This window comes from Trachurus japonicus, chromosome 24, assembly GCF_045865225.1.
Source record: "Trachurus japonicus isolate A0001 chromosome 24, Traja_1.0".
Classification (NCBI taxonomy): domain Eukaryota; kingdom Metazoa; phylum Chordata; class Actinopteri; order Carangiformes; family Carangidae; genus Trachurus; species Trachurus japonicus.
In genome coordinates this window covers 1,327,822-1,343,207 of record NC_140930.1, presented here as the reverse complement: position 1 = coordinate 1,343,207, position 15,386 = coordinate 1,327,822, and the positions used below count along the sequence as shown (strand labels likewise).

The 15,386-nt window shown below is 44.6% G+C and overlaps 1 protein-coding gene across 1 annotated transcript in view; it reads right to left on the bottom strand.

The window, feature by feature from the left end:
* Nucleotides 1–557: 557 nt before the first annotated feature.
* LOC146961064 (uncharacterized) overlaps nt 558–15,386 on the bottom strand; it is a 37,993-nt gene continuing 23,164 nt past the window's right edge. The window contains exons 9-10 of the mRNA XM_085771650.1: nt 1,663–1,709; nt 558–1,520 (exon numbers count right to left, since the gene is read on the bottom strand). Of these exons, the coding sequence (XP_085627776.1) occupies nt 967–1,520; nt 1,663–1,709 (601 nt within the window). The 3' untranslated portion in view covers nt 558–966. The remainder of the gene's footprint in view (nt 1,521–1,662; nt 1,710–15,386) is intronic.

The following is a 15,386-nucleotide window of genomic DNA, read 5'->3' as shown; positions in this document are numbered from 1 at the left end:
GACTGAACTTTGTAACTTTATAAGTGTAACATTACTTATTTAGTTTACACTTTTTTAGGGCTGCAATTCAGTATCCATTAATCTGTTGATTATTTAAATGATTCATCGATTAGTTGTTTGGTCAATAAAATGTTGAAAAATGTCAATCAGTGTTTCCCAAACCACCAGAGGTGACATCCTCAAATGTCTTGTTTTGTCCACAAACCAAAGAGAGACTCAATTTATTGTCATAAATGAACAAAGCAACCAGAAATATTCCCATTTAAGAAGCTGAAATCAGAGATTTATGACTTTTTTTTCTTCAAAAACTAGTAGACGATTATTGTTCAATTAATCGATTAATTGTTGCAGCTCTACACTTTTTATTTAAGACCTGTCAAGATCATTTTTAAGACTAAAAATTTATATTTTAAGGCAATTGAAGGCCTAAAATTGAGGTTTTAGTCTTTTCCAAACTTGTGGATTCCCTGGACATAAGCAGGTGAGTTGTGAATCTCTGCAACGTACTGAGGTGAATGACGGGTCTATGGATCGACCCACTGTCTTCAAAGATGGACGCCACTCAGCCAATCAAAGGTAAGAAAGGAGAGACATTACTTCTTACCTGAATACATTTGTTTAAAATGCAATTTAAAAGACTGAACCAAGTGATCACGGCTGTAACATGGAATAACACAAATAAAAGTGCTGAAGAAAGAACTTCATTCAATAGATGAGTGGTTCATATTGGTTTTATTTCTGTTTTACTCAGCTGGGTAAAAAACAAAGAGTCTGTCAATCAGTGGAATCAGCAAAGTTTGAAGAAAACATCTGGGACCTGGACAGTTTCCAGAGTTAGAAAAAATATTAACTTCTTTTTAACATGATTTTAAACAGATTCAAATAGAAACCAAAGTGAAACCTCGTCCACCACCAACATTTAAAGCACAGGACTGAAGCTGCTGTCACTTCCAGAGACTCTCCATCTTACACATCAACCAGAGACACTGAGGCACCACGGAGTATCCTGAACCCAAACCCAGGATACAGAGGTTGAGTGAAGGTGGTGTTGAAGGTGTGGAGGTGGATCAGTCTGTCAGAGGAGACTCTGTAGAAGGACAGAGAGCCAGCAGGACAGTCCACATACACTGCTACTCTGTTAGAGACAGAGGAGGAGGAGGAGGAGGAGACGTTCAATCTGGTTAATCTCGCATTTTGACAGATAGAATAACCTCCATCATCATCATAGCAGATCAGACTCCAGGACTGATCATTTCTTCCAAATACACAGTCAACACTGCTTCCCTTCCTTCTGATTCCTCTGTAACTCGCTGATATATAAACCTCTCCGCTCCACTCCACCTCCCAGTAACAGCGACCAGTCAGACCAGTTTTACACAGCAGCTGCCAGCACTCATCAAATCTGTCTGGATGACGAGGATATGACTGATCCAATAACCCAAATGTCACCTTCCTGTTGTTGTCAGACAGTTTGATTTTCTTGTTCATTGTGTTCACATCCACTTCCAGTTGACAGGCGTCTGATGGAGAGAACAAGACACAACACAGCTGCAGTTCATCATCTGATGGTTCATTGATTGATTATTGAATCAACATTGTATTTAAAGACAAACTGACAGAGAGCTGCTGTCTGATCATTAGTCACATTAAATCCATACTTACACTTCCTGAGACCAGGTCTTAACCTGTGCTCTCCACCATGGTCCACCCTGGAGGAAGAAACACAGTCAGAGGGATTTTATATCTAAACTACTGTTCAACATGAAGCAGTTTGTCAGAAGAAGAACCACCACCACTGATCTTCTCTGTGTTTTCATTGATGTTCCTCAACAGAAGAGGAAATGTAAGTCTCTACAAGTCGTCTCTTAAAATTAAGTGAATTTACATTTAAACCAGTGAAGATTTGACTGACTTTTCACAGATCAGATTCTATATGTTTACTGTCATTTACAGTGATGTGAAAAAGGATTTGCTCTCTTCTAGGGCTGCGCGGTATATGCGGTAGACAATTTGGCCCACGGTAGAGTTTTGCACTCTGTTGTCGATGATGTCATCGCACCTGCCTCAGAGACAGCGGAACAGGAGAGCTTGTTAAAAACGGGGGGCAACCGCCATTCCGACATGCCGCCATTCCGCCATTAGGCCCTAATTGTCGGAATGGCAACACTTTATCCTTTAAAGCAGAAGTAAGCGATATTTTTGTGTTAATATAAGTCTTAAATAGTTATACAGTGGGTACTAGTTTCATTTGGACGGTTTCACGCGAGATTCTCGCGTGAGTCACGGAAGAGTCACGCGGAGTTTTGTGTTTTCACCAGAAGCTGCAATGTGCCCAAACAACCGCCAGGTGGCATCTGTGAGATATAAGATAAGACAGCAGCACGGAGCAGTGAACAGGAATGGGGAATGCAATATAATATTAATACAGTCAGTAGCCTATAGTTTTCCAATGAGAAAAATTTAATGACGAGAGTGAGACGTATAGCTATACGTCTCACTCTCTTTTATCGATCATCTTGTCAGTTCCAAACACACCCATCTGCACCGCGATTATGGACCACAGCGTGGTTTTCTACACAGCAGTTAATTAACTCAGTGGGCTCTGCTGCCGGTGTGTTTTTAAAATGAGCCAACTACTGTAGTAGTGTTCATTCCCCACCTTGTTTGACTGAGAGTGTAGCTGGATGATTTCTCGTGAATGAATGGGCAATAGCCTATGTCACTTTCGGGCTGGGCGATAAAACAGGATATCCTGAAATAACTTTCCCTCGATAGAAATAGGCTACAAGATGCGGCCGATAGAAAGTGGATAGGTTTCATTCATCCATGTTTTGACAGACAACACAAACAACCAGTGATAGGGACGGACTGGCCATAGGGCAATATGGGCAAATGCCACAACAGCCGCGACCGAAGATGCAGCCGTGCTGATGTGAAAAAAAAAAGTCAGTCGGGGTCAGCTGGTTTACAGCCGGCCGACTCTGAAACACTCGAGACACAATAACATTAGTAATGCAAGAAAGGTATAGTTCACTTAGTAGAGCAGCTCTCACTGTAAGCAAAGATTTTATTTCAGTCTGGGATTGAATCCCAACGTGCAGTTTTAGTGAACAATGCATTTTCTCTTATCATTATTATGATCACTGATATAGCCTATATGTGCGTAGGATATATATACCGTATGTGTGTGTTTGTGTAATGCAGGGGTGCTTTAAAAAAACACAGTTGTGGGGCGGTACGTGGCGCAGTGGTTAAAGCGGCCGCTCCATGTCGAGGCTACAGTCCACAACGCAGGTGTCCCCGGTTCGAATCCCGCGTCGGGCAGACCTTTCCTGCATGTCATTCCCCCTCTCTCTGCCTCCCCCTTTCCTGTCTATCTCACTGTGTGCTATCCAATAAAGGCAAAAAGGCCAAAAAATATACTTAAAAAAAAAAAAAAAAACACAGTTGTCTGGACAGTAGGCATTTTTCTCACAACCGACCTCAAAAGCGAGGGCAGGTCCGCCGAAGCATCATTCCGGGTGTTGTCTTTGTTGTTACTTTGTTGCCGCTCCACAGAGCGCACATGGCTACTTAATTATGCACGTGCTGACCATATATGGTTGTGCTGAGGCATTCTGGGGGTGGAATATGAGGTGTGTTCATGTCCGCACCATTCTTGGGTCCGCACGCGAGAGAGGCGGCAGGTTGAGAGGCTGACTGGCGGAGATGAGAGATGGTGAAACGCTAGCATGATTATTTAAAAAAAACCCCATCTCTGATCTCTGCCTGCACATAGACAGACACAGGTTCACATACAGACAGGGGCGCACGGTAAATGCAGCTGCAGCGCTAGAAACTAGAGCAACATCAACTCTCATATTTAAATTGTGTTTTATATTGATTTCATATATTTCACTGATTGCAATTAGGCTATAGAATGCGAGTGTGTGTTTTATTGAAAGCGAGGCTGGGTGAAAATCGCTACAGTGGGGTTTATATGCAGCGGTCTGTAGGACCAGCTTAATAGACACATCAGCGACACATTAGCACCTTCATTTATATCTGACCAATAGGTGTGCTTGTGGATACTTCACTCAAGTAGGCTACAGCCCTGCCCCCCACAGAACTTCACACAGCTGTTCAGTCAGCTTTGAACAGAAAAACCGGTTCTTACAGTACCTCTGCCGGAGGACAAAACTGTAGGCTACATTGTTTCTTTTCATTTCGTTAAGTGAAAATCATCTCTGAATTATGGAATTAAAAATAAAATAGGCCTATCTTAATAAAAAAGATCCTATGATATTTAGCCTAATTGCATTATTTTTATTCAAATGTGACTGAGACCTTTATCTACCTAAACAGAGGGTAACATGAATAACTAGAAAATTTCCTCTCGGGAAATTTTGAATGGGCCACGGGAGCTACTGCGGGTTGTGCCATCTCTGTCAACATGGGAATCAAACCCACGATCTTAAGGTCAAGACAGAGCTGATCAGACAGACACATGATCATCTTTCTATAAGCACTGATATGGAGGAGCTGTAACCACATTAGGTTACCTGTGTGTGTGTGTGTGTGTGTGTGTGTGTGTGTGGGTGTGTGTGCGCGTGGGTGTGTGTGTGTGTGTGTGTGTGTAATCACATGAAGTTACCTGTGTGTGTTGGAGTGCTGTTACCTGTGTGTTTTGATGTGTGTGTGTGTGTGTGTGTGTGACTGTAATCACATGAAGCTGGCTCTAGAGTCTGTGTGTGTGACTGACTTGACACATAGTTAGTTAGTAGCTGCATCCTGTGTCAGTCTGATTTAGCTGTGTCTGTGTTTATAAACATTTAAACGAGCGCCAGGTGGATTGTTTATGAAGTTAACGAGCTCTGGCCTGAGAATCACAGAGGTTACCACGGCAACTCGAGGTGGTTACCATGGCGATAGGGGCCCCGCAGGCTGAGACAGACAGAAACGTGGAGAAAAAGAGCGATTTTCTGCCTCTGCACCGGTCTCACATTTAGGCTTAGCGTGACAAAACGGTAACTCCTATCAGAACAAAACACAGATCACATTGCTCTAAGGACTTTGTATGTTACCTGTGTGTTTTGATGTGTGTGTAACTGTAATCACATGAAGCTGGCTCTAGAGTCTATGTGTGTGTGTGTGTGTGTGTGTAACTGTAATCACATGAAGCTGGCTCTAGAGTCTATGTGTGTGTGTGTGTAACTGTAATCACATGAAGCTGGCTCTAGAGTCTGTGTGTGTGTGTGTGTGTGTGTGTGTGTGTGTGTGTGTGTGTGTGTGTGTGTGTAACTGTAATCACATGAAGCTGGCTCTAGAGTCTGTGTGTGTGTGTGTGTGACTGACTTGACACATAGTTAGTTAGTAGCTGCATCCTGTGTCAGTCTGATTTAGCTGTGTGTGTGTTTATAAACATTTAAACGAGCGCCAGGTGGATTGTTTATGAAGTTAACGAGCTCTGGCCTGAGGATCAAAGAGGTTACCACGGCGATAGGGGCCCCCGCAGGCTGAGACAGACAGAAACGTGGAGAAAAAGAGCCATTTTCTGCCTCTGCACCGGTCTCACATTTAGGCTTAGCGTGACAAAACGGTAACTCCTATCAGAACAAAACAAAGATCACATTGCTCTAAGGACTTACTGAAAATTTTGGTACGATTTGGTGTTTCTACAGTAAATATTTTGGAGAGGATGTCAGTTTTAAAACATCAGGCCGTTCTGCTCCTCTCAGAAAATATTTGTATTGGACTCAATGAGGAGCAGAGACAGACGTGGCCGCACTTAGAGGCTCAGAGTTTAAATTCTGTAAGTCTCTCTGATATTTTGAGCAGATGATGAGTGACAGAACAAGTTTGTCTACAAATTCTGAAAAAATTATGTGTGTGGAGTGTAAATTGTGGCCGTTTGGAGTGTGGAAAGAGAAAAAATCTGGAGTTTTTCTGGCATCTCTCCCACTCTAACCGATGATGTCACGTGCTCTGACACGAACATTCCGTGCAATACACACCCATTATAATCTCATAATTTCTCCAAAAATGATCATGGTCATTGATCAGGGATTGATCAAAAACTATATGACCTATCAAAACCTGGAGTAATACACCAATACACAAGACTTGTGTCTACTGTTTAAAGTTTAAATGGAGTCTCTAGGTGAAAGTATGCCTGAGCAGTAGACGTTTGTTAAACTCCAATGATTGGTCTTTTTCGCTCTTTTTTTCCCGCCCGTCCCATTGACTTCCATGCAAAATTTTGCAGCCTGCACCATGGTGACTAACTGCTTACCTTTTACTGGGTGGCACTGTGTGTGTGTGTGTGTGTGTGTGTGTGTGTGTGTGTGTGTGTGTGTGTGTGTGTGTGTGTGTGTGCGTGCGTGCGTGTGTGTGAGTGACTTGATGGCCAGGAGCAGAACAGTCAGTTTTGAGCTCGGCGCAGCTCTCCTAATGACAGCCAAAAAACAGAGAACTGTACCGCTTATCAGAATGTGGTAGAGACTATCTGGGCAAGGAGACCTTCCTGAGCATTCTGATGTGCATTAAATGTTTGTAGGACAAATACTTTTCTCAAGCTGGCTAGTTAGAAAAGGGGGTCCTTTTTCCTTTTCTTAAAAAATCTGGTCCTACTTTTCTATTGAAGTCAATGAGCCACTGGAGCGTGTCTAGCTGCACAATTAGGCTCACTGAGACAATTCTGTAAGTCTGTCTGCTGTTTTGAGCACATCAAATGAGACACGACAAGTGTGGCTACAAACCGGTGAGGAAATCATGTGTCTAGAGTTTAATTTGTGGCCGTGCTGGCAATTTATCCAGAAAAAATCCTGAATGTTTTTTCGATCCCTCTCACTCTAACGATGATGTCACACTCTGACCCAACCCCATACACACTCATTGAAAAGTGTGGAATTTGTCAGAAATCCTCATGTGTGAATCACGTGACAAGGCAGCATGGCGGACTGAGTCACCTGGCGTCCGCATGTCAGAGAACTAACTATTGAACACCTTTAAAAACTTAAGGTTTTAAGAACAAAACTAGGAATCTATCTCCCAAACAAAGAAGAACTTTTTATGTCAAGTCAAGGCCCTCCGCGGGAGACGAGACAGACGGTAAAACAGCGTCAGGCTGCCTGGCGTTCAATCAAAGAGAGCATGGGAGACAATGAAGATCCACCTGCCTGGGCTGAAGAGCTACTGACACAGGTTACATCAATCAGAGTCTCATTCCAACAAACGCTGGATGAGCTGAGCAATTCAATGAAGGAAATTAAAAAAGACACACGGGCCATGGTGGCAAGATTGGGGAATGCCGAAAAACGCATCGGCTTCTTGGAGGATAAACAAGCAACTCAGCAGCAAGCCATACAAGATAACGCAAAAGAGATAAGAAACTTGAAAGCCAAAGTTTCTTACCTGGAGTCGCACAGCAGAAGGAACAACTTGATTATCGTGGGCCTGGAAGAAGGCTTGCTGGAGACCGGTAATCCTGCAGTGGACCCAGGTAAAGAGCTGGCTGCAATATTCCGCTATATTCTTGACCGGCGTGAAACGGACCCAGCACCGGAGGTGGACAGACACCACAGATCCCTTCGCCCACGCCCGAACCCAGGAGAACCACCGAGACCATACATTGTGAGGATGCTGAGATGGAGTGACCGACAGCTCATTCTAGGAGCTGCGGCAAAGAAGAAGAAGCTCACATGGAAAGGGAAATCTTTCCGTGTGTTTCAAGATCTTCCAGCTGATATCCAACAGAGGCGCGCGGAGTATGGAGACATCAAGAAGAAGCTGCGTGGAGCGGGGATTCGCTATGGCCTGCTGTTCCCCGCAAGACTCATTGTGACCGTGGGTGAAGAGCAGTGTATTTACACAACACCTAATGAAGCTATCAAGGACCTGAGAGTTCGCCTCCCGTCTGTGTTTGGGTAAAGATCAAAAGGTATGATTATGAGTTCAGTATATTCATGACGCTGACTTTTGTCTCTCCCTCTTCCTCTTGGAAAGGAAAAGGGGTAATTTAAGTTTAAAGGTTGAACAATTTGACACTAATTTCTGACTGTTGGACGCCTCGTGTGACCTGCAGCCTGCTCCGTTGGATCATGGATAGAGGAGGGACATTGGGCCTCATTCACCAATATCTTCTTAAGAACCTTCTTAGATTCTTTCTTAAGAAGTTCCTTAAGAAAACCCTACGTCAGATTCATCAACGCGTTCGTAAGCCTCAGAATTGTTCGCAGCTGTGTTCCTACTTGATGAATGCCATCTCCTCGTAAGTTGAGGGTGTGTGCCAGGTGAGTCTAATTAACATATGATTAGCATAGGTAACAGCCCCATCAATGCCCGTAAAAGGGCATGAGACTGCAGGGCCGTGTGCACACAGAACCCACAGGCACTGAGCAGAGAAGGTGAAGTGAGAAAGAAAGTTGAAATGCGCAAATGAAAATCTGGGAGGGAGCACCAGACTCCAAACGTAAAAAGAACTTAAGTAGTGAAGTGGCGCTACTGCGGCAGGAATGAAACAAAGAAACAAACAAAAGGCTTATATTTAGTTTATATTTTATATTTATATTTAGTAGCGTCAGCAGTGGATGCAGCTCTTCGGTTGTTATCAGAGAGACCACACTCTCACATGTGCCACCATAAATATCATCATATTATCACATATGAAAAAAAAAACAGTTGTGTGTAGTGTGAACACTTACAGTAAGTGCACTGTTGCAGCCCGCAATTAGGAAAAAAAAATCATATCGGCAGCTGTATGCACCCCCCACCCTCACCCCAAAGAAAAGGGGGGAAAAAATGATATGAATTAAGTGTCTATAATGTTTTTTAAGAGACTGAAATGATTCGTCAATTATTATTATTAATATATATGATTATTAAAAACATCATAAAAGATAAGAAAATAATTCTTATTCAAATCATATAATATCATACAACTGCAGAACAAAAGAAAACGCTATAATCGGTTATTTTTGCAGAAGTCTCAGCACTTAAAAGTGCGTAAGTATACTCCTGACTGTTCGTAGATTTTGTTCTTAGTTAAGAACAAATTCTGGATAAGAAAACATTCATGAATGCCACAATCTTCGTAAAAACTTCGAAAGTAGGACTTAAGAACAAATTTGTTCTTAAGAACGGTTCGTGAATGAGGCCCATTGTTCTTTCTCTTGTTTTTTTTGTTTAGTTTTTTGCCTACTGGCTATTGTGTGTGCGTGCATGTGTGTATGTGTGTGTATGTTCGTCATCCCCTGTCATTTCCCTGGAGTTGCAGAGTGGGGTTTAGAAATCATATGTAAGATGCTCTTAAATACCGGGATTATAAATTCATGTGTCAAGTTCTAATGCCATAAGGGTTGTCAGTTGGAATATTAATGTTGTCTCTAATAAAGTTAAACGTTATAAAATAATTTCACATCTGAAGTCTGTCACAGCCTGGCTCTTACAGCCATGACAAAGAGGGAGAGACCACCGTGGCAACAATTAACAAATGTTTATTTAATAATAAATAATAAGATACTGCAACAAAAGACCAGATCATGGGGTGTGAATGTCAGTAAATAGGTGTGTAGAGCATGTTGTGTGAGGGTGAGACGTGTGTGTGTGTGTGTGGGGTGTTGTAAGGTGCATAACACAAAGGAGCAACAAAGTAAACTAAGGGCACTGCATCGCCGTCACCGGTACCTGCAGGAGAGGGGAGAAGGAGAGAGAGTGAGAGCAATCAGCAGGCCTGGCTTTATAACCTGGTGACACCGGGCCCAGGTGTCACCGGCAGGCCTTAATCAAGAGGGCGTGACCAGCGGTGTGGCACCAGCCCACCACTGGGGACGCCACACCCCCCCCCCTCAAGACAGGGACCCAACGGGATCACTGAAAAACACCTGAAGACCCCACACCTTCCACCCCGCCAACCTCTGCAACCCGGTACCTGCAAACAAACTCAGAGGAAGGTAGGGGAGGAAACATGGGACCACAGGTGGCAGAAAACTGAATACATTTACATCATATAATACATACAATAGATAACACACAATACCCAATATCCCAATACCCCGCCTAACCCACTGGGGCACGAGAACGGGCATCGGCCAACACATTATCCTTGCCTTTAATATGTCTAGGCAATGAGCATGAACCGTGCACAAAATCAGAGAACACCCACCAGAAACTACATGCACTTCAAAACTCTGGCTGACTCCATCACTTTCTGCTTGTGTGGTGCACACCTATACAAACGCTGCTTACTTGGCGCACTATACTCAACCGTAAGACCAGGACTTACATTCAACCCACACTCAGGACCGACAGGAACAGACTCAACAGTGTCACGTCTATAATAAGGTTTTAATAAATTTACATGACAAAGACGAGAGGATTTTCGTCGCATCGGAGTCGCAATGTAATAATTCTGCTCCGAGACCCGTCGCTCCACAACATAAGGACCTGTAAATTTGGCTTGACACGGTGAATGCACTACTGGAGTAAACGTCAAAACTTGATCTCCCGGGCTGAACTGGCGCCGCTGTCTAAGACACTGGTTCGGCTTACTCGTCAACTGACATGTATGGCACGTTTTCACATACTTGGCAACATCGCGCTTCAACCTTGGCCAGAAAAAAAAACGCAGTACCCGGTCATACGTTTTCCTTATGCCCAAATGCCCAGACTCATCATGTGCGATTTTCAACACTGCGTCCCGAAACAATTCAGGCACAACAATCTGGAACACTGGTTCGCCCACAAAATCACCATCACACGGCACCCATTTCCTCACAAGCAACTCATTCTGTACAAAGTATCTGTGCGCAACATTTTCCAACTCAGACCCTGCAATGACACTCGCAACCAACCCGGACAAAGATGGATCAGTACCCTGGCCTTTAATCCACTCATCTCGAGAAACTGATGGAGGCAAATCGGGAATGGAGACCACAGACTCTGGTTTACGCACTGGGCTAGACAAATCAGGTGCAGCCAGAACACGGCTCTGCGCGCGCGTCACGGCGCAGGCTGGAAAAACCTCCGGGTACCTCTGACCACTTTCATCCAGCTCCCCAGACGCAAGTGGCTTCGAAGTAACCACCGGAGGCGGCAGGCCATCCGCCCACACAGCACCACCAGCCAGATCGTTGCCCACTATCATGGCTACACCCTCAATCGGCAGCGCAGGACGCACCCCGACAGCCACAGCACCACGCACCAGATCACACTCCAACACCATGTTATGGCGTGGAACCCGCGTCAGCTCCAAACCCAAGCCTTGCATCAAAATAAAGTCCCCTGTCTCCGTCTTCGATGAGAAAGGCAAAACTGACTCCACAATAAACGAGTGTTTGGCACCAGTGTCACGCAAAATCTTTATTGGCACACGTTCCTTACCGCCAACCAAAGACACAACTGCATCAGCGATAAAAGGCTCAAATCCATTACTACCACCCAGATCAGCACTCACAGGATTCAACCTCGAGACAACGGAACACGCAAGAGCAGGTGAGAACGACTCGTATTTACTTTTAGACCTCAAAACGGGACACTGATCCTTCCAATGCCCAGCGCCTTGGCAATAATTACACACCCTGCCCCCCTCATCTCTGCCCCTCGAGGCATTAAAGGCCTGTGACGGGCCAGATGTGGAAAGCTGCGCGCTATAGCGGGAATTACCATAACTACTTGCCCGACGCTGCGCATCACCCAGGCTGCTTTGATGCGTAAGAACAAAATCATCGGCAAGCTCTGCCGCTTTCAACACAGTAGTCGCTTTCTGTTCACTCAAATACGTTGCAATGCGCTGCGGAATCAAATTCTTGAACTGTTCGAGTACAACTAACTCACACAGGCTCTCAAAATCACCCACACTGGCAGCAGAACACCAACGGTTAAAGTGGGACAACAACTCACGCGCAAACTCCATGTGCGTTTGTTTTTCACCCTTTACCCAATTCCTGAATTTTTGGCGATACGCTTCCGGAACTAATTCGTATGCTTTCAAAACAGCCGACTTCACTTTTGCATACGACAAACAATCAGCGGCACTTAATGCCGAGTATGCCTCCTGGGCCCTCCCAGTCAAGACGCACTGGAGCATTAAAGTTCTATCCGCATCTGGCCACCGCCTCGCGTCTGCAACGCGCTCGAACAAAGCAAAAAATGTATCAGGGTCCTTCTCATTAAACCTAGGCATCAGTCTCAAATTTGCGCCCAGATCAAAAAAACACTGCCCCTCTTCAAGTGACGCATTACGCACAAGCTTCCCCTCTCGGATCAAACTCAATCTCTGCTGCTCAAGCTTCATTTTCTCAACTTCAAATCTCATTCTCTCCAATTCAATTTGACTTTCTGCCTCAGTTCTCTGGAGCCTCAATTTTTCCTGCTCTAACTGCAAAGCCATTAACTCCCTGCGCTGCTCAAACGTCAGCCCAGACTCAGACACCGGCACAGAACTTGGCGCATCTGGCGCAGCCAAGTCTACAAGAGACTCTTCCTTCCCCACAATTCCTTTACCTACTAACGTGGACAAAACAATTTCTTTCAACTCACTTTTATACTCATTCCCTGTAAAATCCATCTCATAATGCTCAGCTATCTGCGCTAACTGCTCCCAGGAACAGCTATTAAGAAACCCCTCTGAGGGCGCATCAACAAACTCTGCCACCGAAGCCATAGCTCAGCGCGTGAACCAAACAGAATGCACAGTGTTTACTCTCCCAAAATGCACAATCGAGGCGAGCTTTACCTCCCCGAAGTTTTCCCCACTTACCTGCCTAACCAAAACTTGCCTATCCCTCAACCCTAGTCTTCATGTGGCTTGCGGTGGGAATTTACGCACGCAAAACCAGTGGGTTTGTGAAAGCAACCTGCACGCAGGCGACCCCACAATATCCCACGGAGGTGCCCCCGAGATAATTGCCCGAAGACAATTAACACTAACCACGTCGCCACAACACTAGAAAAAAAACAAACTGACGCAACCCAAAGGGGAAACGCCATTCACCTGACAGGGGAAACTTCGCAGTGCAACGGGGCGGAAACACTTACCTTCCCTTTGGAACGCATGAATGAGCAACAGAACAAACAAAAAGAGAGTAGAAAAAACAACCGGAGCAACAACGACACTAAGCGCACGGCGGATCTCCCCACCCACGCAACAGGGCACAGCGCACACCAGGGCCCACTCACCTGATTACACAGCCACGCTGCCCCAACAAACAAACCAAACAAATTTAATCTATCACCAAAATAAGCTTAAGACGAGCCCCCACTTTTGTCACAGCCTGGCTCTTACAGCCATGACAAAGAGGGAGAGACCACCGTGGCAACAATTAACAAATGTTTATTTAATAATAAATAATAAGATACTGCAACAAAAGACCAGATCATGGGGTGTGAATGTCAGTAAATAGGTGTGTAGAGCATGTTGTGTGAGGGTGAGACGTGTGTGTGTGTGTGTGGGGTGTTGTAAGGTGCATAACACAAAGGAGCAACAAAGTAAACTAAGGGCACTGCATCGCCGTCACCGGTACCTGCAGGAGAGGGGAGAAGGAGAGAGAGTGAGAGCAATCAGCAGGCCTGGCTTTATAACCTGGTGACACCGGGCCCAGGTGTCACCGGCAGGCCTTAATCAAGAGGGCGTGACCAGCGGTGTGGCACCAGCCCACCACTGGGGACGCCACAAGTCTCTCTCATGTGATGTAGCTATGCTACAGGAGACCCATTTGAATGAAAATGAATCGTTAAAATTAAAGCAAAGATGGGTTTGCCAGGTATTCTCTGCGCCAGGGAATGGAGCATCAAGAGGCACAAGTATTCTGATATCAAAAAAAATATCTTTTCATCATACTGATGTGATTGTGGATAACAGTGGCAGGTATATCATAGTATCTGGTATTCTTCAACACAGAAAAATTACACTCATAAACATCTATGCCCCTAATTCTGGGCAAGTTGAGTTCCTTTCAAAGTTAGCTCTTCTTGCATCAAAGTTTGTGGGGGATCCTATTCTACTTGGTGGGGATATGAATCTGGTAAATAATCCACTGTTAAGGTCTTTGCACACTGAGTCCGTTTTTTTCGCATGCGTTTTTCGTATCCGTTATCCGACAAAAAACGTTACATGCAGGCTCCTTGCACACCGAGTCCGTTGCGTTTTATTCGCATGCGTTTTTATTCTGTGTTCCAAATTTCGGAGAGGGAGACAAAAAACGTCACGCAGTGATGCACTTTGTGGTTCTCTCACTTGTAGAGAAATGAAAGAGAAAAAGTGTCCATCCTGAGAGGAGCCGACAGCAAGGGGATCTGCTGCTTGTTAATGAGCAGCAGAACTATCATGATCACTTCAACTGTTTATTATAGGATGTCAGTGGTCCAGTTTGAAAGATATTGATTATTAGCTCACACATTAAACACAAGACGGACAATTTCCATGATCCTGAACAGCGGCTGGCGCACGGTCACACACACACACGTGAACAGCGGCTGGCGCACGGTCACACACACACAGACACACGCACACACACGTGAACAGCGGCTGGCGCACACACACACAGACAGACAGACAGACAGTCACAGACACTCAGCGGTGATCCCCCCCCCCCTTCTCTCCCTCTCCAGCCTCGAAACGCTGATGTGATTGGTCAAAAGACTTTTCACGGATGCGAAAAACGCATTAAATCGAACCTGTTCCGAAAACTTTTATGACGGACGAAAGTTTCGGACTCGGTGTGTAAACATGATCGACACAACATGAGGTCCAATTTATTTTTTGACGTGCGGCAATTTTGGACGACAAAAACGGACTCAGTGTGCAAAGATCGTTCAAGTCGCCCCCTACCGACAGATGCTGCTCTCTCCACTGCTTTAGATGAGCTTCAACGGCTGTTGGGGGTAACTGATGTTTGGCGATGTGTAAACCCACTCTCTCGTGAATATACGTTTTATTCTAAAGTACATAATTCGTACTCTAGAATAGATTACCTGCTCCTGTCAAACTCAATAACAGAAAATGTGATAAATTCAGAGATTCACACCATCTTAATCTCAGATCATGCTCCCATCTCTGTTACATTTTCACCTTGCTTTAATGTGCATAAAACAAAACAATGGAAGTTTAATAACATGCTTCTATGGGACAAGAAATTCGTGGCTATGATTAATGTAAGAATATCTGATTTTTTTTAGATGAATATGAACTCTGTTGTATCCGTTCAGACAGTTTGGGAGGCTTTTAAAGCCACATGTAGAGGTTGGTGTATTAGTTATAACTCTGCAAAACACAGAGAAAGAAGTCAAAGAAAAATGAATTGATGTTAGAGCTAAAGAACCTGGAAATGCAGCATATGAGAGATCCTAATGATCAGAAATTAAAAACAATGGTGTTACTCACGAGAACAGAGCTACAGTCAATTATACAT